The following is a 27465-nucleotide window of genomic DNA, read 5'->3' on the forward strand; positions in this document are numbered from 1 at the left end:
CAAACGCACGTCCTCCGCCCCACCTACCCTTTGAGCTACTTGGCTCACTTCAAGGACACTTGGCTCACTGTCCTCCCTTCCATGGAAGGCTCCTTCCCAACCCCGGCTAGGTTGGGCCCCTCTTCTGCGCTCTATGCAGACATCTCACAGAATGACCAGGGCGCTGTTGGAGCTGACCCACCGCTGTGCCTGCAGCCATGTGCTCAGAGCTAGGCTGGGCCTCCATCTGGTCCTGGTTTGAGGGTAGGAACAATGACTTGGATCAAGGTTGCTTTTAATTCTGAAGCAGCTACTCCACAGCACAAAGGGTATAGGTGAGGTAAGGGTACGAGAGGGCCTGGTTCTAGCACTTTCCTTGTCACTCACAGACGCATGCCTGAAGTCCAGGGTGCTTGGTAGCCCGTGCAAGGTGAGATGAACACAGGGCTGGAGGAGCCCCAGAAGCTCAGCCTTGCTGTCCTGTAACACCAGCACTGTCAGCCTCCAGAAACCACTCATGCAGCCAAGTGAGGCAGTACTCCTGGTATGCGGCAAGGCCAACACCAGGTCTGCTGGCCGTTTCTGGCCCTCAGAAGTTCTTTCTCACCTAGTCGTGGGCAGTGTCCCCTCCTGTCTGCCTGTGCCACAGAAGAGGTTACGTCCACGTAGCTCCACTTGGAGGCCTTTCGTGGGCAGCCCTAGCCATGGCCGACCTAGTCCCAGGGTCTGGAGGATCTGCTGGCCCCGATCTGTAAATTGAGGGCTTGTCCTGGGTAATCTCTGTTCACGCTTTAGCTTACCTGACTCTGAACCTTCTCAGGTGCTCACTGAGAAACTTAAAGGGGGAATTGCCCTGGGGACTACACAGATTTTTAAATGAGACACTTTAAATCCAAGGTAGTGGTGGGTGGATGAGGTCCGTATGCTGCTGCCGGGCCCTCTCAGAAAACTGAGGTGGGCTGGGCACGGTGGCTCACGTCTGTAATCCCAGCAATTTGGGAGGCCGAGGCGGGCGGATCATTTGAGGTCAGGAGTTCAAGACCAGCCTGGCTATCATAGTGAAACCCCATCTCTACTAAAAATACAAAAATTAGCCGAGCGTGGTTGTGGGCACCTGTAATCTCAGCTACTCAGGAGGCTGAGGCAGGAGAATCTCTCGAACCCAGGAGGCAGAGGTTGCAGTGAGCCAAGATCACAGTACCACACTCTAGCCTGGGTGCCACAGTAAGACTCCGTCTCAAAAAAGGAAAAAAAAAAAAAAAGAAAGCTGAGGTGGCTCACGGTGGGGGTGTGTGTGTGTGTGTGCATGTGTGTGCACATGTGTAGGGAAGCAAAGGATGTGCTGGCTTTGGTGGGCAGGCCTCCCACCATGATGGGGCCAGTTCACTGGTAGGAGCTGCTCTTCCTTGCAGCCCTGCAGGCTGTAGTGTCTGCTGGACTCCAAATTGTCAGGTTCATTTCTGGTCCATTCCTCAATCTAGGGAGCCCCCTCCAGGGAAGCAAAGGGACATAAACCACATAAGACAGCCCAAGGAGGATCACAGAGAAAACCCCACCAGCTCCAAACTCAAAACTCAGGGCTGGGACAAACCCCTTTAGAGACTCCTGGCTCCTGGGAGCCAGATAAACCCCCATCCTCAGGGACATCAATACATCAATCCCAGAGGCATACATGGTGGAAAGGGTTGGAGGGGGCCAGTGGGGAGGGGAGGTCACGTTCACCCTTCAGATGGGGTGTGGGTGGGTTTGCCCCCTCCAGGGAGACGTCGCTGTCCCGATTCCCTCCTTCCTGGGCACCGGATGGTTGGGGGATCAGGACAGAACGACTGGGGCCCTGGAGGTTAGCACTGGGAGGGTACACACTTAGGAGGTATCTGCTGCTCCCAGCACACCCCAGCTCAGCCAGCCAAGCTCACTCCCACCCCCACAATTCGTAGGCCCTTGAGCAGCATGGTTTCTCAAGGGGCAGAAGGCAAATTTCCCTCAGCCACCACTACCCCACACCCCCTCTCCAGGAGAATTATTGCACAGCCTCTCAAGATTTCCCCCAGGGGGGTCCCAGGCTAGTGGGACTCCCGCCTGTCTGACCCGGTCTGCTCTGCAGGGCAGGAAACGGGCCTGGGAATTCGGGCTGTAAGCTGCTGTCAGTAGAATGAATGCCATAATGAAAAAATGGTCACTGCTGGAATAGTCAGAGAGCAATTGTAATAAAGAAGATTGCTATGAAAACCAGCAATGGAGGCCGCCTTCCAGCGCCCCAGGAGCACAAATAAATGCATGCACAGAAACAACAGGGATGAAGTCTGGCAGGAATGAATTGTTTTCACTCCCTTTCTAGAGGAGAGGGAGCCAGTAGGCCAGAAAATGTGGTGTATATGGATGGCTGGGGAGGGAGGGGGTGGCGGGATAGGGGAGGTGGTGGTGTCTTATCAGAGGCTTGTTTCTTCCAGGGGACCCAGGACCCCCGGAGGAGCGAAACTGCTCCCCAGTCCATTGTCTGCAGCAGGGCTGTCAGTATTGGGCAGTGAGAGGGAGGAATTCCCTGGCAGCCAGGGTAGGGGTGATTCCTCTGCAGATGCTACCAAATGTCCTGAGGTGGGAGGAGAGAAGGAAGAAGCTCCAGGGTATCGGGACAAACAAAGAGGTGGTTTTCCCTTTCGCATATCCCCCCCATCATAGGACAGAGAGTTCTGTCTGTGTGGTCAGGGCTATATCCTGGGGCCTGGTGCTGTACCCTCTGGGGGCTCTGGATCCCTGGTAAAGAGCCCTCAGGCTTTGGAAGGTCTCCCAACCTGCTGCTTCCCTTCCAGGACCCCAGGATGGGTGGCATCTGGGCTCTGGGCCAGTGTGGGATACAGCATGGGGGTAGAAGGGCGAGGCCTCTGGCCTGGCTTTGGGTGTGCCTTCTCTGCCTCGCAGAAGTATTCTCGGGTGCAATAAACTGGACAAAGAAAAACCTTGACCTGCCCTGAGGATGCCCTCATGGCTGGCTCTGACCTCTGCTCCCTGCTCAGCTGCCCGTCTGTGTCCTACTCCTCGGACCTGCCGGCCACCAGCGTCATCATCACCTTCCACAATGAGGCCCGCTCCACCCTGCTGCGCACGGTGAAGAGGTAAGTCCAGCCACAGGACTGTCATCTCAGTGGTGCTGGCAGGGGACGATATTGGGATCGGGCGCTGTGGCCAGACAGCATGAAGCTCAGCAGGTGCTGGAGGCTGAGTCCTGTACTTCTGAGAAGGTGAAACTGGTGAATCAGGGCCAGGAAGACCCCAGAAGTCCAACTGTTAGAGGAATGTGATAGTCAAACACCAGGTCAGGTGTCCAGGACAAGGACAGAAATGTAGGTGTCAGGAGCTGAGGGAGGCCGGGCTAGACAGGAGACCTCAGGAGGGTGATGGAAGCCCAGCAGTGTCTGTTGGTGTCACAGAGCGGCAGATTGGAGGTGGATTCTTCCTGCTAAGCCTGGGCTTGTGGTCAAGTTGAACTCCCATCTCCCCTTTTCCTTAATGAGCTTAGACAAGAATGGGATTCAGGTAGGAGCACCCAGGGTGCTGGCCCTGGAGCTGGGCGGCTGGGGAGTCCCACGGCCCAGGGAGGGGTAAAAATGGGAGGTGGTTCCTAAATCCAGGCTCTTTCTGTTTCCACTGCTACTCTAGTGTCCTGAACCGAACTCCTGCCAACTTGATCCAGGAGATCATTTTAGTGGATGACTTCAGTTCAGATCGTGAGTAGTCACCTTCCTTTTTGCAGCCCTGCATTCCACCCTCGTCTCCGTTTCCCCAGAACACCAAGGCAAGGTTGGTGTTGTCCTGACCATCACAGACACCTTTCTGTCCCCGGCAGGGATCCTGTCTTTTCTAGGACCCTTCCCTGGTCCTGTTTCCTGGTGTCAAAGGAGGGGAAAGAAGGGTGGGTGTTGCTTTGGATGGGACACTTGTGAGATGATATTTTTTTTTTAAAGTAAAGAAACTCAACAGCATCCTTCATTATTACAACTGCCAAATGCAGATGCTAGCTGGGCTGGTAACCACCTCCAAACGTGCTCTCTGGTGCTCCCTGAGGTGGAGTGGAGTACTGCCGTAGGTACAGGCACTCTTCAATCTGGCCTGAGAGTGGGGCAGGGCAACCCTTCGGCCAGTAATGATGACCATACCCCTTCCCCATTCCCATCCCCAGTCCTTTCCTGGGCTTAGTATGGGGCAATTTTCATGGCAGCCAAACCACTAGTGGCCTGATGCCCATGTCTAAATGAGCTTGCCTTCCTCTCTACGTCCTCAGCGGAAGACTGTCTACTCCTGACCAGGATCCCCAAGGTCAAGTGCCTGCGCAATGACCGGCGAGAAGGTGAGTCCTTGCACCCTGGTTCCTGCCGAGGGCCCATCTTGGTGTCATCCTCTGCACCTCCACACTCTCTCTTGGTGCTGTGGCACACCAAGCCACCAGGGCCCTGCTGCATTCCTGATGGCTGGGACCAGGCTCTGCAGAAGACTCTCCTGCTTCCCAGATCAGCCCCATCAAGGCACAACTGGAGGCAAGTTGCTCCATCTCTGACTGCCTTAGCTGTCTCTCCTGAGAAATGGGATAAGATAGTCCCTTTCAGCCTTGCAAGGTGATTGTAAGGATTACATGAGACTGGCTGTGTGGAAAGGCTTTGAGAAAAATTCAGAAAAATCCAGAAGCATAAAGCAGATGTGACCTCACTTCCAATCCAGACGTGTTTTGGAGTAGCAACTATAGCATGGCACTCTAGGGGACACGAAGGAAATACAAAGTGTGGTCCCTGCCCTCGGAGGGCTACTACATAGCCAAGGGGTCAGAATCCACTGCAGCCACAGGTTGGTTGTGGTTGTGTATGAATAGCATGGAGATCGGAGGAGAGCTGGAGTGAGCAGTTAAGGCTTCCGTGGAGGAATGGGCCTCAACGGGGTGTGGGGGCGTCATGAGACAGGTAAAAGGTAGCAAGGGAGGGCATGCCGGCTTGTGCACTCTGCAAGCAAAGGCATCAGTCAGGGGTATGGGCATGTGCAATACTAACAGCCCCTTTCTTGAGGGCTCCTCCCCTGCGGGCATCCGTTTTGTTACTTTCAGTCCCTGTACTAAGCCCATTGTGCCCGTTGTACAGATAAGGGAACTGGGGTTTAAGGAGCTTCAGCGATTTGCCCAGGGTGATGAATAGAGCAGCCATGGTTCCAACCTGTGGGGCCCAACCCAAAGGCCAGCCTCCTAACCTCCCTCTACTCATACTCCCTTCCTGCGAGACCCCAGGCCTGGTCGGCAAGGGGAATGGGTGGAGTGAATTGAGATGATAGAAGACCTTGGAAGCCAGAAGAAAGCATTGACTTCATAAGGCAGAGGTAGCAGGGAGCCACTGAAGGTTTTAGAGTGAGAGAAGGATGTGATAGATATGTTTAAGATAATCCCAGCACTTTGGGAGGCCGAGGAGAGCAGGCCACTTGAGGTCAGGAGTTCAAGACCAGCCTGGCCAATGTGCTAAAACCCAGTCTCTACTAAACATACGAAAATATCTGGGTGTGGTGGTGCATGCCTCTAGCCCCAACTACTCAGGAGGCTGAGGCAGGAGAATCACTTCAACACTTGAACCCAGGAGGCAGAGATTGCAGTGAGTCAAGATTACGCCACCGCACTCCAGCCTGGGTGACAGAGCGACACTGTCTCGGAAAAAAAAAAAAGAGAGAGAAAGAAAGACCAGTCAGGCTAAGGGGCCACAAGGATATCAGTGACGGAGACCTTCAAACTGGAATGGAAGTGGCCAAAGTTAAATGCTTCCCAAGCCACTGGGCTGTAGGTACCATCGGGTCTAGGAATATGCTGTCCCTGGATTTGACAACAGTAAATGTACATTTATGACTAGAGGCTTTGTAGACACTTTTGGGGTGTAGACTGATGGGCTTTTGGCTGGAGGGCGGGCTGGTAGGCAGCTAGAGGCAGAGTGTGGGGCAGAGGCATGACTAGGGAAATGTCTCCAAGGAGCTGCTTATACTCAGAGCTCTAAGAGTAAGGTCCTTCCCTCCCACAGCTCACAGGGCTGCATGGCCACTCTGGCAGGGGCAGTAGAAGCTGGGCCTCCTCCCTCCTGACCAGGCGGGTCCCAGCCCGGGGCACAGTGCTGCCCAAAATGAGGCTGGTGAGGCTGTTGGGGGACAGGCACAGAAGAACAGAATCTGACGTGTGTGGGTCCCCCAGGCACAAGCTCTATCCCTGTCATCTTGTTTGATCCTGACAGTCAGGGATTATTATCTCTCTGCATCTTATAGATAAGAAAACTGAGGCTCAGAGCGGTTAAATAACATGCTGAAGGGAAGGGAAGGGGCTGCCATACAGACTTCAGCCTATCTTAGTCTCGAAGATTATCTCCATGCTACACATAGGGGTATGGCTGGAGGGGACCACCCACAGGTTCTCATGGGAAAAAGTTTTGTTTTCCAGTTCTCCTTTAGGATCAAACTATACTTTATTGCCCTTTCCATGCTCTAAACTGTGACTGTTCATCAGTGTGTCCCTAGAGCCCAGACAGTGACTGGCACATAGAAGGCACTCGGGGTGTGACCCTGGAGTGATGGTGGTTGATGGGTGGATAAGAAGAAGCAAGGGAGGGAGGCAGGAAACAAGCAGAAGTACAAAGACAAATCTAATCACAATAACTCAGGAAACCTCAAGGAAACCTCAGCCCCTGAAGGGGAGGAGAGCCCTGGGACTTTGGGGGACAGGTGGGAAGCCAGTTGGCCCAGTCCCAGCACCGAGCCCTGTCTCCTCCCCTGCAGGGCTGATCCGGTCCCGAGTGCGTGGGGCGGATGTGGCTGCAGCTACCGTCCTCACATTTCTGGATAGTCACTGCGAAGCGAACACCGAGTGGCTGCCGCCCATGCTGCAGCGGGTGAAGGAGGTGAGCCGCCGTCTCTGGGGAGTCGGGCGTCCTTGGGGACTCAGCCGCTACATTCCCAGCACCGAGGCCTGTGGGACAGTCTTCGAAGCTGGGCAGGCATCGTAGGAAACCCAAATAGTCTACTTCCCCCGAGTGACTTCACCTTATTGAGTTTTCTCATCTGAAAATGGGGATAATTGTAATAATTATCCCGTTGGGTTATTGTGAGAATGAAATTGGATGAAAGCCTGGGTGAACTACAAAGCTCCTACTATAAATGGGTGTTGTTTTTCTCCTGAGAGAGTGAGGGTCCTGTGCTGGGAGAGCTTTTGTTCAGGCTGGGAAGCCCTTGCAGGAGGGAGGAGAGGATGCTGTTCTCAAAGAGAGGGGAGGGTAGGAGGGCCCCTGCCACATACCTACTGCTCTCCAGAACGGGGAGGATTTTGGACAGATGGCAGAAAATGATGAGATGATTACAACCCGACCATAAAAAGACAAATAACCCAATTTAACACTTGGCAAAGGGACCTGGAGCGGTGGCTCACCCCTGTAATCCCAGCACTTTGGGACGCCAACGCAGGCAGATCACCTGAGGTCGGGAGTTCAAGACCAGCCTGGTCAACATGGTGAAACCCCATCTCTACAAAAATACAAAAAGTAGCCGGGCATGACGGCGGGTGCCTATGCTCCCACCTACTTGGGAGGCTGAGGCGGGAGAATCACCTGGTCCTGAGAGGCAGAAGTTGCAGTGAGCCAAGATCACACCACTGACTCCAGCCTGGGCAACTGAGCGAGACTCCATCTCAAGAAAAAAAAAGTTGGCGAAGGATTTGAGTAGACATTTTTCCAAGGAAGATATAGAAATGGCCAATAATCCTAGGAAAATATGCTCAGCATCATTAGTCATTAGGGAAATGCAACTCAAACACATAATGAGATGCCACTTCACACCTGCCAGGATGGCTAGAATCAAAAAGATGGACAATAACATGTGCTGGCAAGGACATGGAGAAATAGGAGCTGTATCAGGCCATTCTTGCACTGCTGTAGGGAAATACCTGAGACTGGATAACTTATAAAGAAAAGAGGTTTAAGTGGCTCACATTGTACAAGCATGGCACTGGCGTCTGCTTGGCTTCTGAGGAGGTCTCAGGGAGCTTTATTCATGGCAGAAGATGAAGGGGGAGTAGGTACCTCACATGGCAAGAGTGAGGGCAAGAGAGAGTTGGCTGGAGGTACTACATACTTCTAAACTAACCAGATCTCATGAGAAGTCACTCACTATCACGAACACAACACCAAGCCATGAGCGATCCACCCCCATGACCCAGACACCCCCAACTAGGCCCCATCTCCAACCTTGGGGATTACATTTCAACATGAGATTTGGGTGGGATAAATACCCAAACCATATCAGGAGCCTTCATATATTGCCGGCAGGAAAGTAAAGTAGGGCAGCCACGTTGGAAGGCAGTCTGGCAGTTCCGCGAAAGTTTGAACATAAGTTAGTTACCATATGACCCAGCAGTGGAGCTGCTAGGTGTATACCCTAGAGAAATAAAACATATGCTCACACAGTAACTTCAGAGCAGCACTATTCAGAATAACTGAAAGGTATGAAAAATCCAAATGCCTGTCGACTGACGAATGGGTAAATAAAATGTAACGTATCCATACAACAGAATTATCCCGTCATTAAAAAAATGAAGAACTGATTCATGCTACAACATGGATGAACTTTGAAAACCTATGTGAAGTGAAAGCCAATCACGAAAAGCCATACACTATATGATTCGATTCATAGGAAATGTCCAGAATAAGCAAATCTATAGAAATAGCAAGTAGATTGGGTTTCTTATTGGGGTGGTGAGAATGTTCTGGAACAAGATAGTGGTGATAGTTGTATAATCTTGTGAATATACTAAAAACCATCAATTGTGCACTTTAAACCTGTGATTTTATATCTCAGCACAAAAAAAGTCTATAAAAAGGATGAGGTGAGGCCCTCCACAGAGTATTGAAAAACCATCAAAGGTCTCCGCTGTTCAGCCCCATCTCAGGCTTCCGTTATCTTGATCTAGGGTGCGAACTGAGGGGTAGAGCTGGATTCCAAGTTCCAGACAAGAGGATTTGGGGGGCGAAAGCAGAGTGGAGAAAGAGAAGAAAGAAGGGGCTCTGTTCCCTGTCCCCCATGGAGGGTGAAAGACGAGAAGGCTCATGAAGGGTGATGAAGTTTTGCATGTGGTATATGACGTAATCTACCACCCAAAAAAAGAGACCAGCAAAATCAACATTATTCCTCAAGGTTTTGGATTTGGATTTGTGTTCTGGGAGGTGATGCAGGGAGTGATGAGTCTGACCTTGTAACAGTGGATGTGGTATGAGAGAGATAGCACCCAGATTACGTGGGGACCACAGAGCCCCTGCCCTCCAGCCGCTAGTAGTCCTGTTGGGAAGACTCAAACAACTATTATACAAAGGTAAATGATATTAATAAAGCAACAGTTCAGACCAGAAATAGAAAAGCCACCTCAGGCAGCACAGTGAGTCACCGTCCCAGGAATCATCTAGGCTGTCATTGTAAGAGCAATTTAAAAGAGGAAAAAATCCTTCAGCCTGCAGCAGTCAGGGAAGACTTCATGGAGTAGGTGAGATTCTAGCAGGGCTCAAAATGATGTGTGAGGAAGAGGCTGGGAGAGTACATGGGAGCCAAATAGGAACATCCAGGAGCTTGGGTGTGATGATGTGGGACAGCTGCCAGGAGCCTGCCAGGGTTGAGGGGCGGCCCTGGGCATACCCTGCAGGAAGTGCTGAGTGCCCCATGTCTCAGAGAGGCCTTCTCCCCAGAGCAGGCAGCTAGGCCTTTTTCTGCAGAGGAGTCCCAGGCCTCACACCATCTCGCATCTCTCTCCTAGGACCACACCCGTGTAGTGAGTCCCATCATTGATGTCATCAGTCTAGATAATTTTGCCTACCTTGCAGCATCTGCTGACCTTCGTGGAGGTGAGTTCTACTCCCAGGGATGGGGCTGTAGACATGAAAGGAGGTAAGTGAGGCTAGGCAGGCAAAAACCCTTGCTTGCTGCTCTTTCCGGCTGTGCCAGAAAGCCTCATGCACACCCCTTCCACCACCTCCAAAGAGAAAATGAAGAGGGATTGGGCGCAGCCCTGGGACTGGGGACAAAGGAGCAGCACTGGCAGTTGCAGGCTTCTGGTTCAATCAATATCGGAGCCAGACTAGTCTCTCATCTTTCCCTCCCTCCAAATATTGACACTTTCTTCCCAAATGCTTCAAGCCTAGGGATCATGGTCACAAGTCCTGGCAGAAGGCCATGATGTGACAGCTGTCTTGAGGATGAGGATGTCTTGAGTGGGGATCCCTCGGCCTTGCATGACTTCCTAACACGTGTGCCCCAGAGATGGTCAAGACCTGTGCTGTGTATGGCAATTATCAGCCACATTTGGCTGTTGAGCTCTTGAAATGTGACTAGTCTTGAAAAGTGACTAGTTGGAACTGAGAGTGCTGTGGGCATAGAAAACCCACCAGGTTTCCCAGACTTAATGTGAAAGAATGTAAGATACCTCATTAGTAATTTTTTGTATTGATTACATGTTGAAATGACAATATTTTTGATATATTACATTAAAAAATTTCATCCAAATTAATTTCATATATTCTTTTTCTGATGTGATTACTAGAACATTTGAATTACGTATTTGGCTTACATCTGTGGCTTGTATTATATTTCTTTTGGACTGTGCCAGGTTATTCAGTACAGTAGATAATAGCCACCTTTGGCTACTTAAACTTACATTAATTCAAATCAAATGAAACTTAAAAGGCAGTTCCTTAACTGTACTAGCCACATTTCAAGGCTCAGTAGCCACATGAAGTTAGTGGCTATGGTATTCGACAATGCAGATATAGAACATTTCACCGTTGCAGAGAGTTCTATGGAACTGTGCTGCTCTAGAGAGTCTGGTGCTGGGAGCTAGTGGGCACAGCGGATTCCCCGTTTGGGATCTGGACTCCCAGTATATGGACCCAGCCATTAGTTAGATCGCGAGTCTGGGTGGGATTCTGAAGGGAGCCAGGCATTTCCCCTTTGGGAAATCACCTCAGGGCTTTGGCACTGGCAGCTGCCCCTGCCTGGAATTCCCTTTTTCCAGGTATCTGCATGGATCTATCCTTCATTCAGGTCTCTACTCCAAAGTCACCAGAGAGCCCTTCCTGACTATTCTAACTATAATATTAATAGTATGGGGACTCCTCCTTTTTTTTTTTTTAGTGCTTTCATCCCAGCAGACATAGCCTCCGTTGATTTATTTATCTTTGTAGTTTCTGTCTTACCCAGTAGATGGTGCACTTCCTGAGAGGAGGGGCTTGGCTCATTCCGCATGAAGGAGGGGCTGCACGAATAGCCAGGGCTCTGATCAGGGGAGACTCCGAGGGGTGGTGGAGTGAAGGGGCTCAGCAGCCCACAGCTCTGCCCTGAGCTCTGTCCTCACCTTGCTCTGTCCCTTAGGGTTCGACTGGAGCCTGCATTTCAAGTGGGAGCAGATCCCTCTTGAGCAGAAGATGACCCGGACAGACCCCACCAGGCCCATAAGGTCAGGGCTGCTGTGGGCTCTGGGGGACCCCTTCCTTCCCTGGGTCAGGGGCCTGGGAGGCTCTTCAGAGGCTACATCGGTCGCTTGGGCTCCTGAGGTGCACTGTCAAGTGCCGACTCTGTTCTGGGCCCTCAGAGCCTGTCTGCAGAGACGGTGCAGACAGAGGCCATGGGAACAGATGTGGGGGGCCAGGGAGCTGGCCAGACATCCTGCCCCAGTGACTCTGCAGGGAGGGATCTAGAGGCTGGCGGTCTTGGGTCCTGGGGCCATCTAAAGGGCCTCCTTGCTTCTCCAGCTCATGTGTTGCCTCTTCCCTCTCCTTGCTCCCAGGACGCCTGTCATAGCTGGAGGAATCTTCGTGATTGACAAGTCCTGGTTTAACCACCTGGGAAAGTATGATGCCCAGATGGACATCTGGGGAGGAGAGAATTTTGGTGAGTTGGGAAATAGTGACAGTGAAAATAACAGAAGCAGTAAGAACCATAGCTAACCCTGACAGAGCACTTTCTATGCGAGAGGACCTGATCTAAGGACTTCACACACAGGAGGTCATTTAATTCTCTCAAGGACCCTCTGAGGTAAGTATCATGATCTCCATTTTACTGATTTTAAAATCCAAGGCACAGAGAAGTTAAGCAATTTGTCCTAAGCCACACAGCTAGTAAACAAAGAGGTTCTATTCGGGGGAGCCCGTGGTCGCATGGCTGGACATGTGTGTGGAAGAACACACAACTGTATCACAGACCACAGCTTACACACGTGGCTGCTTCCCTACCAGCAAGGCTGGGAGGTGTGTGGTAGAGGGTGGTGGTGAGATGCTAAGTAATGGAGTCAGATGGCCTGGGTACAAACCCTGGCCCTACCACCTGCATGCTGTTTGGCCCTGGGCAAGTTAAAGCCCTTTAAAGTCTGACTTTCCTCAAGAGGTTGTTATGAGTACTAAATGAGGTGATGAGTTAAAGGCAGGTCACAGTGCTGGTGGTCACTGTCATTAGGCAGTCTCTAGACTCAGAAGGCACAGGAAGCTGCCCCTCCCTGCCCTGAAGCAGCAGCGACGGAGACAGAGGTGGGGGCGAACTGTTCCAGGAGGGAGCTGGAGGGGCTGGGCCCTCACACACTTGCTTCTCAGCTCATGGTGTTGGGACCACGGAGTACCAGGAAGGGTTACCAAGTGGGATCGCAGCCCAAACTCTGGACTCCATTATGTGTGGGCTGGCAAGCCAGTCAACTCTTTGAATCTCAGTTCCTTCATTTGCAAAACAGGGTTGCCTGTGAGATGGAAGTTAGATAAGGGTGAGCATCATCAGTTAGGGTCCTGGCAGAATACGGAAGGTGCGCCCAACGTGCGTGTTTATTAAAGGCCTTATTTACACAGTGCAGGCAGGATAGAGGGAACCGCAGGGACAGCGCAGTACTGGGCAGGACTGTGAATTCTGGGAGCTGTAACCACCCCGATGTCTGAAAGACAGGGTAAGGGAGCACCCCACGATGGAGCTGTGGTCATGGAGCACATGCAGCCAGCCCATGGCACCAGGTGGAGAGTGTCCCCCTCACTCTACCCCAACCCCATCATCTCCTGCTGGTGCCTCCCTGTCCGCCTGAGGAAGGGAACTCCATGGTGCAGCCCTCAGGGGCAGTCTCACAAACAGCGATGTGGAGATGGGGGCGGTGGGGAGCACCATTCTGGGGTCTCCAGGAGCAGGGGCATGTACTTGGTGGCCTGTTCTTGCCCTCTTGGTGGACCCAGCCCTTCACAGAGCCCTGTCCCACTGCTTCCTTCTTCTTCCTGACCAGGTGTTCTGTGCAGTAACTAGGGCTGGTGGTGTCTCACCCATCTGACAGGTGGAAAGACTGAGGCGGATGCTACCTTCCACATTGCAGTCCGGAAACTCCACGTGTAACGGGCATATGCAGCTCCTTTACCAGAGCCACTTATGTGTTTGTGGGATGTTGGCAAAGTCACAGTCTATGTCTCTGAGATGTGAGGAGCAGGGATTCTTTAAGTCTTTCTCCCTGATCAGGAAAATAGCAGCAAGGGGGCTTGCAACAGGCCTGATCCCGAATCAAAACCAGCTGGAGTGGGAATGGGCATGGGACTCCCCCTGCTTTGTAACTTGCTTTTGGAGGCTGTTTCCAGGCAGGGTTTGGAGGAGTAAATTCTGGGAACTGGGGTGCAGTGACCCCTCCATTCTGACCCCTTTCATGTGTTTTGGGTCCAAGTGACCTGCTTTGTGTCCTCAATCTCGGCCTGAAGGGCTTTGGCAAAACCAGTTTCCTGTGAAGACTTGGAAAGCTGGGAAACCCACAGTCTCCTTGCTCTGCCTCCAGAGGCCTTTTTTTCTTTTTCTTTTTCTTTTTCTTTTGAGGCTAGAGACAGAGAAACAAGTGAATGATCAAATAGCTCACTTCAAACTCTGCCTGAGGCAAGGGCTCCGTGGTTGGAGAACTTGAAAGGTGAACCACAGAGTGGTTCTGGCGAGGGTTTTGTTTCTTAGAAGAAATTCAAAGAAATGTCTAGGCTAGCTGCAGTGCTCAGACGTTCAGTCACTGGGACCGGTTTTGAGCTGTGAGACTCCTGTCGCCGGCGAGTTTGAGCCTTTTCTTTTGTTCCTGTATTGAAGGAAGGGAGATTCCCACACCAAGATGTGTTCTTTCGTGCCCAAAGAATTCCAACTCGGGAGCCCAGAGGCCACCTTGAGTGTGGCTGGCAGATGTGCAAACTTTGGGATTCATGTTGGGGATCCTTTTCAAACATAAATTATGTTGCTCCTGTGCTCAAAATCTTGCAAGGATTCTCATGTCACTCAGAGGAAAACCCAAACTCCTTACTGGCTACGAGGCCCTAAGGTATCTGCCTGTCCCTGCAGCCACACACCTGCCCTCACTTCCCACTTACCCTACCTGCCTCACTCCACGTGGGCTTCATGGCCTCCATTCTTTTTTTGTTTTTTAGACGGAGTCTTGCTCTTGTTCCCCAGGCTGGAGTGCAGTGGCTCAATCTCAGCTCATTGCACTCTCTGCCTCCCGGATTCAAGCGGTTCTCCTGCCTCAGCCTCCTGAGAAGCTGGGATTACAGGCACACACCACCAGGCCTGGCTAATTTTTGTATTAGTAGTAGAGACAGGGTTTCACCATGTTGGCCAGGCTTCTCTCGAACTCCTGACCTCTCAAGTGATCCGCCCGCCGCGGCCTCCCAAACTGCTGGGGTTATAGGCATGAGCAACTGTGCCCCCGCCAGCACAGCCTCTTTGAACCTGCCAGCTATGCCCTTACCACTAGGGACCTGCCCTTGCCGGCTCCTCTGCCTGGAATGCTCTTCTCCTGCCAGCCACAGGACTTGCTCCCTCACCTGTTTCAGGTCTTTGCTCAAATGTCCCTTTTACAGTGACAACTCTCCTTATCAGCCGAATTTAAAACACAGTCATAGTCCTCCCCCAGCACCATCCACTGGCCCTCTTCAGTTCCCAGCTTGGGTCATTTTTCTCCATGGCCCTGACTACCATCTGATATGCTCTATTTATTTTATTTTTTTTTTCATTTTATTTATTTATTATTTATTTAGTTTTAGAGACAGAGTCTCACTCTGTCGCCCAGGCTGGAGTGCAGTGGCGTGATCTCAGCTCACTGAAACCTCTGCTTCCCGGGTCCAAACAATTCTCCTGCCTCAGCCTTCCGAGTGGCTGGGACTACAGGTGCATGCTGCCACACCTGGATAATTTCTTTTGTATTTTAGTAGAGACGGGGTTTCACCATGTTGCCCAGGCTGGTCTCGAACTCCTAAGCTCGGGCAATCCACCGCCCTCAGCCTCCCAAAGTGCTAAGATTACAGACGTGAGCTACCGCGCCCAGCCGATATGCTACATTTTTATGCATTTTCTTGTTTCCTTGTATTTTTTTGCTTCTTATTTTATGGAGTTCCTTTCTCCCTGCTTCGCTGCTAGAGTACAAGGGAATCTAGAGCAGTGTCTGACATATAATGAAAATTTGCTGAGTAAGCTAAAGAATCTGGCTGTGTGGCTTGCTGGACACAGTGTGAACTTGATGCTGCATTTCTGCAACTGAATATTTGAGTGACCTTGAAGAGGTTATTTAACATCTTTGAGCTTCAAAGTTCTCATTAAAAAAAATAAGGGTAATAGTCCTGACTTCACATGGTTGTAATGAGAATTAGACATTGGATAGAAAGAGCATGGTGTGTAGTAAGTACTCAATAAATGGATGGTTACTGCTATTGTTATGGCCATTGTTGATAATAATAACAATAGTTAATAATATTATAGACAATCTGGGCTGAGTGGGATGAAGTGACTTAACTAGCATAACAAAGTTGGGATGGCAGAAATGGAACCAGAATGCAGATCTTCTGTCCCCCAGGACTGTCCCCAGTTCTAAACCTTAGTTACTGAGGCCAACACAGACCTCTGACCAGGAGAAGGGATGGATGCCTGGCAGTTTATAGGCAGACCTAGGGAAGCCCATTGATACAGCCATCCTTACATGTGGGTCCAGGTATGCCAAGTGTCCAGTCCTGGCCCTGAACCACATCTGGATGTTGCTTGGTGCACATAGGCTGGCCAGAGGTGGGCGTTAGTCCTGCTTCCTCCACTCTGCTCTTTGCTAGTCACTGGGAGGGTCCTGACCAGCTACACCAGGTGAGAGCCCCCAGGCCTGGCTGGAGACCATGAGTGTCCTTACAGCCAACTGAGGAGTGGGAAGAGACTATAGGTTTAATATGAAGGAAGGTAGGAAATCAAAAGAGATTATGTGAGATTCAGCCAGCTGTCAAGGTGGGTCCTTACCATAAATGGCAACTGGTGAGTGGAGATCAGAGTGGTAACTTTTGAGGTCCCCTTCTGGGCAGCAGGATGGCCACTGCTCTCCCGACACCACTGGGGACCACAGTCATCCACAAAAGCTGGTTCAGCTCCATCGCCACCGTCAAAAGGAGGCATGGCTCAAGAGGGCCAGTGAGAGCCTGTACAAGGAGACCAGCTGGGCCAAGAGGGAGGTTGGGGCCAGCCCAAGAGGTGCCAGCTGGAGCAGCCCGTGGTTTGGTTGGCAGCTGGTTTTCCGACCTCGCGGGTGCACAGAGCTGGCTGATGAGCAGATGTGTTTTTCCTTAGCTCATGTCTGGCCGGGGCTTTCTAGACAGAGCCTGGAAATGATGCTGCTGTTCGGTTGTTTTCCTCCTATTTATGTTCTTGCTGTTCCTTCAAGCTTTTTCCACTGCTCTTCCCGGAATGGGCCACAGGGATCATGTGTATATGTGTGTGTGCGTGTGCACATGCACACGTAGAGTGGGCAGTCAGGAACATTGGCAAGAAGTGGAAGCACTCCATTTGAGCAGGCCCAGGAGCCCCGACCCCAGCATGTACCTCCAGTGAGACACCAAAGGGAAGGGAAGTCAGCCCCTTCCCACCCTCACTTGCCAAGGAGCCCCTTCCTCCTCCTGACGGCTACCATTTCCTGCAGAGCTCTCCTTCAGGGTGTGGATGTGTGGTGGCAGTCTGGAGATCGTGCCCTGCAGCCGGGTGGGCCATGTCTTCAGGAAACGACACCCCTACAACTTCCCTGAGGGTAATGCCCTCACCTACATCAGGTAGGTCACCGAGGAAGGAGCACGGGACTCGGAGCAGGACACCAAAGCCCAAGCCCCCAGCCCTGCCAGTTATCGCTATGTGACTGTGGGCAGCCACTTCACTTCTTGGGCCTCAATTTCCCAATTTGCCCCCTCTGGTAACCTCCTGGGATTGCAGGTACCTTCAGGGGTGGAGGGATGAAGTTACGGGAGTTGCCACCAGGTCTCTCTTGCCTTGACTTCCTTTGTCCATATGAGTCTCGGAAAATTGGCCAAATCGCCAACTAAGCCATGCTCTCCACTCATTGAGCCCTGAGTGCTGGTCATGGATGCCAGTGTCTCAACCCTGACTTGATCAACCATCTGTCCATCCCTATCCCCAGCTACAGGGTGCACTAGTCTCAAGGCAGAGTGGGTAATGTCCTAGAAGACCACTCCATGGTCTGCTGTCCTGTGGAGGTTGGCAGGGGAGGATGAAGGGCTTGTCATGAGCACCCTCTTACATGTGGATGGTTCTTCACCTTGTCAAGCTCATGCTTATTTGTACAGGGTTTGGAGCAGCAGCTGCCCAAGTCTAGCTGCATACCTACAAAGTCGATGGGTATTGACAGACTGTCTTCCAAAAGGATTGTGCTCATCTATACCATCCAAGTGTCACCTTGCTCCTGAGATTCTCATTGCCCTGCGTTCATGGATCAATTCATCTTGACCCTGACCACTAACCCTGTGGCTTCCCTGGTGACCTTATTTTGCTCTTTCCTCTCCTTTTAGGAACACCAAGCGCACTGCAGAAGTGTGGATGGATGAATACAAGCAGTACTACTATGAGGCCCGGCCCTCGGCCATCGGGAAAGCTTTCGGCAGGTAGGCCCCTCCAACTCCACTGTCTGACTCTCTCTACCCACATTAGCACAACCCCAGCAAAATACGAAGTGGTGTGTACGCCAGGGAACCGCCCACAACCTCCCCAGCCACTGAGCTCCCACTCTAGTGGGCTTCTTTGGGTCCTGGGAGGGAATGCAATGCAGAGACAAGACTTAGGCTTTGAGGAGCATGAAATCGCATGGGGAGAGAAGGCTCACTTATGAAAAAGAGCTGCCTGTCCACAGCTGCCTGCAGGAAAACAGGCATCTGTGGGAGTGCTTAGGAAGAGGCTGCCTGCAGAAAGCATCTGGGCTTCTGCCTCCACCCCCTGTTCAAAATTGAGATCTGTTAGCCTATTTTCCTGTCACGGACTGTTATGACTACGGTCTAGTTAAGCATTTTCAAAATGCAGCTGGGTTGTGAAATCAATTTAGTGGGTTGTGACCAGCATTTAAAAAGAGAGAGAGAGAAGTAGAACACTATAGATTAGATTAGCACAGAGCAGGATAGAAAATGAGAGTTGATTGCAGTTAAGGGTTAGTATTGTCCTTATGAAACTCTTATTTCAGTTGTGGGTGCATGTGTGTGCATGCATGTACCTACACATGTACAGTCGCCCCTCTGCATCCACAAGGGATTGGTTCCCGGACCCCCCATGGATACCAGAATCCACAGATGCTCAAGTCTCTGATATAAAATAGTGTAGTATTTGGATACCCTACGCACAACCTCCTGAATATTTTAAATCATCTCTAAATTACTTATAGTACCTAATACAATGCCTACACATCACTTCATTTGCGTGGATTCAATGTGCTACTCAATGCATGGTGAATTCAAGTTTGGCTTTGGAACCTTGTGGAATTTTTTTTTTTTTTTGATGGAGTCTCATTCTGTCACCCAGGCTAGAGTGCAGTGGCGCAATCTAGGCTCACTGCAGCCTCCACCTCCTGGGTTCAAGCAATTCTCCTGCCTCATCCTCTAGAGTAGCTGGGATTACAGGCATGTGCCACCATGCCTAGCTGATTTTTTGTGTTTTTAATAGAGATGGGGTTTCACCATGTTGGCCAGTCTGGTCTTGAACTCCTGATCTCAAGCAATCTGGCTACCTTGGCCTCCCAAAGTACTGCAATTACAGATGTGAGCCACTGTACCTGGCCTGGAATTTTTTCCTGAGTATTTCTGATCCAAGGTTGGTTGAATCCATGGATGCGGAACCCACAGATACTGAGGGATACTGAGGGCCGACTGTACATGGGGCATGTTAGATTACAATGTAAGATATTTATCTCCTACTTAAGCTTGTGGTCAGAACAGTTTGAAAACACAATTAATGATCATCAAGGAATCGTCTCCCTATTTATTCATATCTATCTACCTTTTTTTGAAAAAAAAAAGGTTATGTCACTAAATATTTTTTGTAATGAGGAACTGACATTTACTTAGCACCTGCCCTGTGCTAAGTGCTTCATGTCCCCTTAATTCGCTTGATTCTCACAAAAGCCTTCTCAGACGAGTGGTTGTGTCCCCAGATGAATGTAGAGGACACTGAGGCTCAGATAGCTGGTGACGAGGGTGTCAACCAGTGGCCATTGTGGTGAGTGTACCTGAGGAAGGTGAGGGTGGCAGTGTCCCAAGGACACATCTAATGGTTTTATTTGCCAGCACACCTGAAAGATGTTTAAAGCTTGCTCTTCCTGCTGTTAGACCTTTCTCCTGTACTTCTCGTTAACTCTGCACAGATAAAGACCAATTCATGGTCTGCTAACTGAGGTCTCAAGGAGTGAGACACTGAGAGAAAGACGTGGTCCCGTATGGTCTGTGCTCACCCTGAAAGGTGAGCTCCAGGCAGGAATTTAAGGAGTGAGGAATAGCCAGGAGACCTGACTTGAGCTTGCAGGTCAGAGAATGACATCAGACAAGTGGCCAGGGCTGGACATGGCAGGCTGGAAGGCTCCTCGTCCTTGCCTGCCTGAGACAGATGGGAAGAGGGGGCTGACTCCTGGGGTTGGGGGATGGGCCTCTGGCGTCCTCCCTGGGGCTGCCTTCCACACTGGCAGGCCAAATCCCGAGCCCTGCTTCCTCCTACAGTGTGGCGACGCGGATAGAGCAGAGGAAGAAGATGAACTGCAAGTCCTTCCGCTGGTACCTGGAGAACGTCTACCCAGAGCTCACGTAAGTGCACCCCTTCTTCTCATCCCACAGGCACGTAGGGGGTGGTTGGGGCCAGCACCCTGGTCCCCACCCCACCCTTAGATCTCCTCAACACCGGTGGTCTGGCTCTTTCTAGCTGCCAGGTTTTATCTTCATGTGAAGGCTCTGGGGGAACTGAGAGGACATTACTAGGAGTTATAAATTAGGTGTGGTGGGAACCAAATTTTTAATGGTCTCAGACCTAGAAATGGACATTATCCCCTTAGGACACAACATTCATTGCATTACATAGCAAAGGCTGCAGGACATTCGTCCCCTTTAGCCCTGCTCTCTCCCTTCTGGGAGTTTATCCTAAGGAAATAAAGCAACCAAAGCAGAAGCTGTTAACCAGTAGATCAACAGCTGCCGTGAAAAAATGAGAAACTGCCAGGCACAGTGGGTTATGCCTGTAATTCCAGCACTTTCGGAGGCCAAGGCAGGAGGATTGCTTGAGTCCAGGAGTTTGAGACCAGCCTGGGCAACATAATGAGACTTTGTCTCTACTAAAAAATAAGCTAGGCATGGTGGGACACACCTGTGAGTGGGAGGATCTCTTGAGCCCGAAAGGTAGGGCTGCAGTGAACCCTGATTATGCCACTGCACTCCAGCCTAGGTGTTAGAGTGAGGAAGAGGAAAGGTGTGGGGAGGTGAGGGGAGGTGAGGGGAGGTGAGGGAAGGGAAGGGAAGGGAGAAAGAGAAAAAGAAAGAAAGAAAGAAAGAAAGAAAGAGAGAGAGAGAGAGAGAGAAAGAAAGAAAGAAAGAAAGAAAGAAAGAAAGAAAGAAAGAAAGAAAGAAAGAAAGAAAGAAAGAAAGAAAGAAAGAAAGAAAGAAAGAAAGAAGGGAAGGGAAGGGAAAAGAAAAAGAAAAGAAAGAGAGAGAATCAACAATAGGGGTTGGGTTCAGTGAATCACCATACATAGATCTAAACAAATATTATGCACCAATTAATATTATAATCATAGAAACTGTGAAGAAAACACAGGGAAATGTTTGCTCTGGCAAATGAGAAAACAAAATGCAAATGGTATGTGCACTCAGGCTGTACTTACCCAGGAATATGTGTCCACTCTCACAGGACTGTGGGCAATAAGCTACGATGGCCTTTTCAGTGTCTTGGTTACATCCACGTGGTTCATTTCCTCACCTTCCTCAGGTCTTGACTCAAACGTCCTCTTCCCAGGGAGACGTTCCCTGAACACTCTGAGTTTGCAGCTCCACCTCCCTCCCCAGCATCGTCGTCTTCATGTTCCTTGTAGCCGTTATTATCATCGGCATTATCTGGTCAATTAATTGTGTTGTATCTCCCTGAACTTGCCTGTAAGTTCCATGAGGGTGGAGGCTTTGATCGGCTTGTTCGCTGCTTTATCTCCAGACCTGGAACAGTGCCTGTCATAAAATGGGCACTCAGTAAATATTTTTAATGGAATAAATTGCACAGTCCGTACACCTCAATCATGTATAAAAGCCACATGCTCCCTCTATAGCTGTCACCTTGGGGAACACGTTTCCCACCACTGCCAGCTTTCTCTCAAGGACGCTGCCGTGGCTTTCCGGAACACTTCACCCCTCAGAGCTTGCATATCCTTGAAAGAGGCAAATCTTTGTCCCTTTGAGGACAGGTTTGATTTTTGGCCAACAGCCACCATTAAGTTGTAGCCAAGTGCAGTGAATAAGCTAGATGATTAACCCAGATAATTATAATCCCAGGTCCCAAATACAGCATGACTGTAAAGGAACGAGATTAAACTGACCCTGAGAGCAATTTCCAAGAAGTTCCAGAACAATGTGAGCAATGGCAGTGTCACTGGGAGAAAGTCAGTGGCCTAGATAACCCCAGTTCCCTGGACACTAGCTGTGATGGGAAGAACATTAATTTATGAAAATGCAACTTCCTGAAGTGATCACTTGTAGGGGACAGTGCTCATTCAGATGCATCATTTCTGAGGCGCTGAAGAAAAAAGAGCAGTCACTTCTTTATGCTGTGTCAGCGTTCATACAACATTTGGGTGAAGCCCACTAGTTCCAGTCCTAGGGCATGAGTTGGGCAGCCTGTGGGAAGAGTGGGGGAGGCCTGGGAATGCCGTTCCTCTCCAACCCCAGCGCCCTGCCACAGGGTCTGATGACACCCCCAAGGACCAAGGGAAAGAAATGTCTCATAACTCTCAGAAACCTGGCTCGATCACAAGGCAGGAGATGAACCAGCTACGCCGATGAGGAGCAGAAGTCTTCTTCTGTTTGTTCTGCCACTGTGTGAAAGTTAAAATAATTTTTTGTCGCTAAAATGGAAACCCCAGACCTCATTCCTATCTGGATTACTCACCCCCAGTTCCCAGGGTGAGGGGCCAGGAGTGGATCAATTTGTTGATTAGAAAGGGGACCCATAGGCCTGAGTGATACCAACTTTCCTCCAAATAGGGGGTCCCTAAATAGTTGCCTAAACAGTCAGTGGGGAGACTGAGGAGGCTGAAAGAAGAGGCTTTTGCTCTCCTACGCCTGCCATGGCTCTGCCCCTTCTCCAGGTTAGAGCTCTGCAGCTGGCCTCAGCAACTGCTAATTTATTACTTGCATTAGGACTGTCAGGAACTGTTGTTCAGGCTGTGCATTGCACAAGCACATCATGTTTGTGAGGGTGCTAGTTGCATAGTAGACATGGCATGTCCATGACAGTAATTCCAAGCAAATGGCAGTAAGCATTCTTCTTCTAACAAAACCAGTATGTCAATTTTCTAACAGAAAGAAGTAGTGTCTTGGGGAATGGACCTAATGGCAGCCTGTGTACACGGAAGAGACCCATAGAGAAGAAAGTGGATGCAGAGTTTAGAGGTCTGCTGACAAACAGGACAGCTTAGCCTGGCACTGCCGGGGAGCTGGGGAAGGGTGGCGATGACTGCTATCCCAGCTGTTCCACAATTGCTGCCACAGTGACAGCTTAGGAGCTGCGTCTGATCTTGAGATTGTTCCCAAGCCTAGGGTTTCTTCCGTAAGCATCACTGGGCATTACCAACCTTGGTCAGTGTCCACCTCACCTCAGCTTGCACAACACCCTAAGCAACAGGGGAGTAGCAGGGTCTGGAACAACCCCTGGCCCTCGTGCTGTATTCCCCCTGAGCAGTTATAAAAGAGGTCTCAGTACCCGTCTTGTCGCTACAGAGAAGGGAAATGTAACACATTGCTCCTAGATGAGGCAGAGAGTGTGGAGCTCCTGCCCTTCAACATGCTTGCACGTGGCAGGGTTTGCGAACTCAAATTCTTACAGTGGTCAGGCAGGTGATGTCAATAAGTCAAATGGGTAGGGATGAGACAATGGAGAGTTGTGGGGACTGTGGCAAACTGTGATGCAAAAGCCCCACTCAGAGGGGCAGCGGCTACTCACCGCGGCGGATTAGTGCCATGCTGGAATGCAAGCTCCTTGTGGCCTGATCTTCCATTTTTCTCAGGAGAAGCTAGATTCAGATTTGAAGGTTTCTATGTAACCTTAAAATCATTCAATATTGCCAACTAACTAATTAAAAGCAACAACCACCACGCTATGCAGGCCAGACCATGTCCAGGGTCCAGGTTCAGCTTGGCAGTCGGCGGTTTGCCACCTCTGCTAGAAAGTTGCACGGCCTCCCAAAGGGAGTCTGGAGAGGCACAGGCTGCTGCCAGGGGTGTGGGAGAGGAATGGAAAGGGTCACTCTGAGCCTTTTGTGAGCAGATCAGTTCTGGAACTTTGCGGCTTCTAGCCAGCCCTGAGGAAGGAAGACCTGGTTCGGTCTAGATCCTACAGATGTCCACATCAAAGAATGCCAAACATATTATAATGGCCCAACCCCCCAGGCCCAGATTATTTCACCGACAGAGGTAACAGGAGGCAGAGAAGGCACACAGTTAGACTGTAACCCCTCCTGCTTTCCCATAACTCCCAGGCCTGGTGAGTCCTTAATCCAAGAACGAACATAACCTGAACTCAGGTATGCAAGCCTGCAGCAGCTGGGGCCAGCAGCGTCCTCAGGTTTATTACCTATAAGGTGTGTGTGTGTGTGTGTGTGTGTGTAAGCATATTTTCCTGTGCATATGTGAGGCAGGCAGGGGAGGGAGCCCCTTATTTTATAAGTGAGGAGACTGAGTGAAGAGAGAGGGAGGAAAGACTGAGCTGGGGCCTGCTGACTCCATCACACCAGGTCTGAGACACAGGAGCCTCTTGGATACAGGAAACGCAGCTTGCCTTGGAAACAGGACCAGCAGGGGACCAAGAAGGACAGCCGGATTTATATTATTAAAAACAGTGTTTTAATAATATAATATTTTGGCTGGGTGCAGTGGCTCATGCCTGTAATCCCAGCACTTTGGGAGGCCGAGGCGGGTGGATCACAAGGTCAGGAGATTGAGACCATCCCGGCTAACACAGTGAAACCCCGTCTCTACTAAAAATACAAAAAAAATTAGCCAGGCGTGGTGGCGGGTGCCTGTAGTCCCAGCTACTCAGGAGGCTGAGGCAGGAGAATGGTGTGAACCCGGAAGGCGGAGCTTGCAGTAAGCTGAGATCGTGCCACTGCACTCCAGCCTGGGTGACAGAACGAGACTCCATCTAAAAATAAATAAATAAAATAATAATAATTACAATGTTTTAAAACTTGCCTGTTTTACTTAATAGTGTGCTGTGAACATTTTTACATACTGGCAAGTATTATTTCACAAAGTCATTTTTTAAAATTGTATTTTATTTATGTACTTTGAGACAGGGTCTCACTCTGATGCCCAGACTGAAGTGCAGTGGTGGCATTACGGCTCACTGCAGCGTCAACCACCTGTGCTCAAGTGACCCTCCAACCTTAGCCCCACAAGTACTTGGGACTACAGGCATGTGCCACTGTGCCTGGATACTTTTTTTTTTACTTTTGTAGAGATGGGGTCTTTCTGTATTGCCCAGGTTGGTCTTGAACTCCTGGCCTCAAGTGATCCTCCTGCTTTGGCCTTCCAAAGTGCTGGGATTACAGGTGTGAGCCACCATGCCCAGCCATAAGTCATTTTTAATGGCTACAGGGTTTTCCATCCTATGGATGAATCCAAATTTATTTAGCCCAGCTCCTGTTGTTAGATATCTAGAAATTTCTGGTGTTTTCAATATAATCAGTCACTCTGAGTTGAATATCTTTTACAACATTTATAATTATTTCTGTAGGATATGTTTCTACAAGGGGCAATATTGGTCCAAGGTGTTTGCATTTTAAGGGCTCTGAGACATAATAGCACACTGCCCTCCTGAGAAGCTGTGCTAATCAACACTCTTACCAGGAAGGTGTGAGAAGATTCAATCTCACAGCTGTTTCCAACACTGGGCATTGTCATTAAGAGAGAGAGTGTGTGTGTGTGTGTGTGTGTGTGTACAAATGTACATGCATGGTAAATAAACATTGGTGACTCTGATATGTAGCTCTTTAATCATTACTGAGATTAAACACATTTTCATATTTGTGTTTAATTTGCCTCTTCGAAGCGCCCCCTTCCCTATCATTTTGGGATTGATTATTGAGCATACATTTTGGCCCCAGGCTCTCCTGAGGCTTTCCTCTTTCTGGACTGAGGGGCTCTGTTTTTCCAGCCTGAGCTCCACCCATGGCTCCCCCATCCTCTGTCTCAGGCCCAGCCTCCAGGGCAGAGGCTCCCAGAGCCACTTGGAAGAATTCCTGGGGCCCAGGCCCAGCCTTCCCAGAGGCCACTCCTGCTCCTCCCCTCCCCTGCTGGCCAGGCTGCTCCCAGGCCCCTTCCCGCAGACACCTCGGCGCTCCCGGAGCTGATGGGATGCTGGCGTCTGGCGGAGGGTGAAGGTAAGCCTCGGGGCGCAGAGAACAAGCCTGAATGCTGTCTTTTCTCTCAGGATCCCTGTGAAGGAAGCGCTCCCTGGCATCATTAAGCAGGGGCCGAACTGCTTAGAATCTCAGGGCCAGAACACAGCTGGTGACTTCCTGCTTGGAATGGGGATCTGCAGAGGGTCTGCCAAGAACCCCCAGCCCGCCCAGGTAAGCTGCTTAGGACCTCAGGTAGGAATGGGAGTGGGAGAGAGCTGGGGACATTGCCCAGGCGTGGGGTGAGGGACTTCCCCCTACTCATTCTCCTCTGTCTACACCTTACACAAACCCACTTTGCCAGGGGCCCCTAGACTCTGGTCCTACACATTCGTATCCCCTTTCCAGTTCCAGCCTGTCACTCGTGTGCACCACCTGCTTTGTGCTTGCCGAGGGAGAAGTGCTGCCCAGATAGTGCCCAGTTCTCTCCTGAGATCCAGCTGGGTTCAGCTCATGCGACAAGCAATGTTCAAGATTTCTGTGCACACATGGGTCCAACATATGAGTGTTGCACCCACATCGAAACTAAAGCAGGTCATGGAGACTCCAGTGAGGAGCAGCTCTCGGCTGCCCTGGTTCCATGTCTTGTCATTCTCTCTCATCCCCCACAGTCCCTTGGCACAGCCCTGATTGCCCTCTGGCCAGCTCCAGCTAAGCTCCCCCAACCCAATATTTTATCAAAAAATTCAAACATATAGAAAAATAATAAGAATTGTACAGTGAATACCCATACAACCACCCTAGCTCCTACAATTATTTGTAGAAATCTTACAAAAATATGCCATGTGTTTGATTTATTCCCTATCTACCCATCTCTCCACCCATCGCTGTACTTTTTGACTTGGCCTTTCTTCTCCCTGCCTTGCAGGCATGGCTGTTCAGTGACCACCTTATCCAGCAGCAGGGGAAGTGCCTGGCTGCCACCTCCACCTTAATGTCTTCCCCCGGATCCCCGGTCATACTGCAGATGTGCAACCCTAGAGAAGGCAAGCAAGTGAGTCTCCTTGCCTGCAGCACAGAGGCCCAGCAGCCCCAGGGAACCGTGCTTCAGGGTGGCAGACCTTGGCAGGGGAGCCCCTGGTTGACTCAAATAAGCCCTTCAGAGGAGGATCTGTGGGGAGGGGAGCAAAGTCAGCGTCTAGGTCAAGCCAATTATTCTGCCCATGAGGAAATACTTCTTTGGGTACTTATTCGTTTAATGCCATCCTGCCAGGCTGTGAGCTCCATGAAGGCAGGGACCACTTGTCTTGTTAACACGGTATGCCTGGCTCCTGACAACCACCACAGTTCAAATAAGTGTTAGCTTTTACTGACAGCCTGTGCTAGAAATTTGAAATAGATCATCTCATCTAATCCTCCCAGCCACCCAGTGACGTGGGTTCTAGTACTACCTCCATTTTATACGTGAGTAAGTTGAGGCTCACTGAATCTAAAGAATATAAGTCGGATCACACTGCTGAGAAGGGGTGGAACTGGGATTCAAACCCAGGTCAGTGTGACTTCTAGGCACATAGTCTTAACCCGGCACA

At 50.5% G+C, this 27465-nt stretch overlaps 1 protein-coding gene across 1 annotated transcript in view; it reads left to right on the top strand.

Moving 5' to 3' along the window:
• GALNT16 (polypeptide N-acetylgalactosaminyltransferase 16) overlaps positions 1 to 27465 on the top strand; it is a 60419-nt gene that overhangs the window by 27049 nt on the left and 5905 nt on the right. The window contains exons 4-15 of the mRNA XM_012000920.1: positions 2994 to 3092; positions 3637 to 3704; positions 4259 to 4324; positions 6763 to 6884; positions 9779 to 9866; positions 11389 to 11473; positions 11804 to 11907; positions 16946 to 17072; positions 17823 to 17915; positions 20007 to 20090; positions 25969 to 26110; positions 26805 to 26930. Coding sequence (XP_011856310.1) covers positions 2994 to 3092; positions 3637 to 3704; positions 4259 to 4324; positions 6763 to 6884; positions 9779 to 9866; positions 11389 to 11473; positions 11804 to 11907; positions 16946 to 17072; positions 17823 to 17915; positions 20007 to 20090; positions 25969 to 26110; positions 26805 to 26930 — 1204 coding nt within the window. The remainder of the gene's footprint in view (positions 1 to 2993; positions 3093 to 3636; positions 3705 to 4258; positions 4325 to 6762; positions 6885 to 9778; positions 9867 to 11388; positions 11474 to 11803; positions 11908 to 16945; positions 17073 to 17822; positions 17916 to 20006; positions 20091 to 25968; positions 26111 to 26804; positions 26931 to 27465) is intronic.

This window comes from Mandrillus leucophaeus, unplaced genomic scaffold, assembly GCF_000951045.1.
Source record: "Mandrillus leucophaeus isolate KB7577 unplaced genomic scaffold, Mleu.le_1.0 Scaffold641, whole genome shotgun sequence".
In the NCBI taxonomy this organism is placed as follows: domain Eukaryota; kingdom Metazoa; phylum Chordata; class Mammalia; order Primates; family Cercopithecidae; genus Mandrillus; species Mandrillus leucophaeus.